Here is a 1,441-nt window from a genome sequence, read left to right as displayed (position 1 = left end):
TGCTCCCCCCTGGCCCCTGGCCCTGCCGTGCCAAGGCCATCCCACGGCCACCCTGCTGTGCCAAGGCCATCCCACGGCCACCCTGCTGTGCCAAGGCCATCCCATGGCCACCCTGCTGTGCCACTGCCACCCTACCATGCCACAGCCAGCCAGCCTTGACGTGGTCACCCTGCCCCCGGATCCTGGCATGGGTCACACCAGGGACATCCATGCCAACCGAGAGCTGGCAAGGGACAGGGATGAGGCTGCTCCTGTGCACAGTCTGAGCTGGGGATGAGGCATCTCTGCCAGGACACCAACCATCTGTCGGGGCAGATTTTGGAGGTCATGGTGGTGAATTCTCCTCCAAACACACCTGGATGGAGCTGAAGGGCGAGGGCAGAGTTGGAAGGGCTTGTGCCCACTGCAGCAGAGTGGCAGGCAGATGACACCACGGTGTCTGCGGGGTCTCTGGAGAGGAGACAGCATCTCCACAGCCTGACTGTCCCTGTCGTGCCACCAGGTCTCCCACCACCGCAGCCATGGCAAACAAAGGGCCGGCCTATGGCATGAGCAGGGACGTGCAGTCCAAGATCGAGAAGAAGTACGATGACGAGCTGGAGGACCGGCTGGTGGAGTGGATCGTGGCGCAGTGTGGGGCTGCGGGGGGGCGCCCCGAGCGCGGCCGCCTGGGCTTCCAGGTCTGGCTGAAGAACGGCATCGTAAGTCGGGCTGGGGCTGGGCAGCACGGGGAGCTCCGAGGGCAACGTGGGGAACTCCACGGGGAGCCCCAAGGGTAGCGTGGAGAGCTCTGAGGGCAGCACAGGGAGCTCCGAGGGAATCACGGGGAGCTCCATGGGCAGCATGGGGAGCTCCTGCAGCAAGCCCAGGCTCCCCTCTGTGGCAGGTGCTCAGCAGGCTGGTGAACAGCCTCTACCCCGACGGCTCCAAGCCCGTCAAGATCCCCGACGCGCCGCCCACCATGGTCTTCAAGCAGATGGAACAGATTGCCCAGTTCCTGAAGGCAGCTGAAGACTATGGAGTGGTCAAGACAGACATCTTCCAGACCGTGGACCTGTTTGAAGGTGCAGGAGGGGGGCAGGCGGGGTTGGGGGTCCCGGGGGGTCCCGCTGTGCTGTGCCCATCCTCACGCCCCTCTCTCCCTGGGCAGCCAAGGACATGGCAGCGGTGCAGAGGACGCTGATGGCCCTGGGCAGCCTGGCAGTCACCAAGAACGACGGGAACTACCACGGGGACCCCAACTGGTTCATGAAGTAAGTGGGGGAGTGCCGAGCTGGGCACGGGGACCGCCCTGTGCTGCGGCTGCTCAGAGCTGGCTCTCTGCTGTGCCTAGAAGCACACGGAGCTGGGATGCCAGACTTTCAGCTGGGGAGGGAGCGTGGCTGGGACATTCCTGGGGATCGGGGGGGGCTCCCGGGCAGCCGGGGGGGCGGGTGCCCCA

General features: G+C 65.5%; 1 protein-coding gene across 1 annotated transcript; it reads left to right on the top strand.

Moving 5' to 3' along the window:
- Positions 1 to 508: 508 nt before the first annotated feature.
- On the top strand, positions 509 to 1,252 carry TAGLN (transgelin). Its single transcript, XM_005431625.3, is given in 4 exon segments — positions 509 to 701; positions 887 to 1,064; positions 1,151 to 1,218; positions 1,220 to 1,252. Coding segments are annotated over 4 exon segments (459 nt in total). The 5' UTR covers positions 509 to 521.
- Positions 1,253 to 1,441: the final 189 nt, after the last annotated feature.

The sequence above is a fragment of the Geospiza fortis genome, unplaced genomic scaffold (assembly GCF_000277835.1).
Source record: "Geospiza fortis unplaced genomic scaffold, GeoFor_1.0 scaffold183, whole genome shotgun sequence".
Classification (NCBI taxonomy): Eukaryota; Metazoa; Chordata; class Aves; order Passeriformes; family Thraupidae; genus Geospiza; species Geospiza fortis.
Note: the sequence above shows the minus strand (reverse complement) of the source record. Positions and strands in the feature narration are given on the sequence as shown.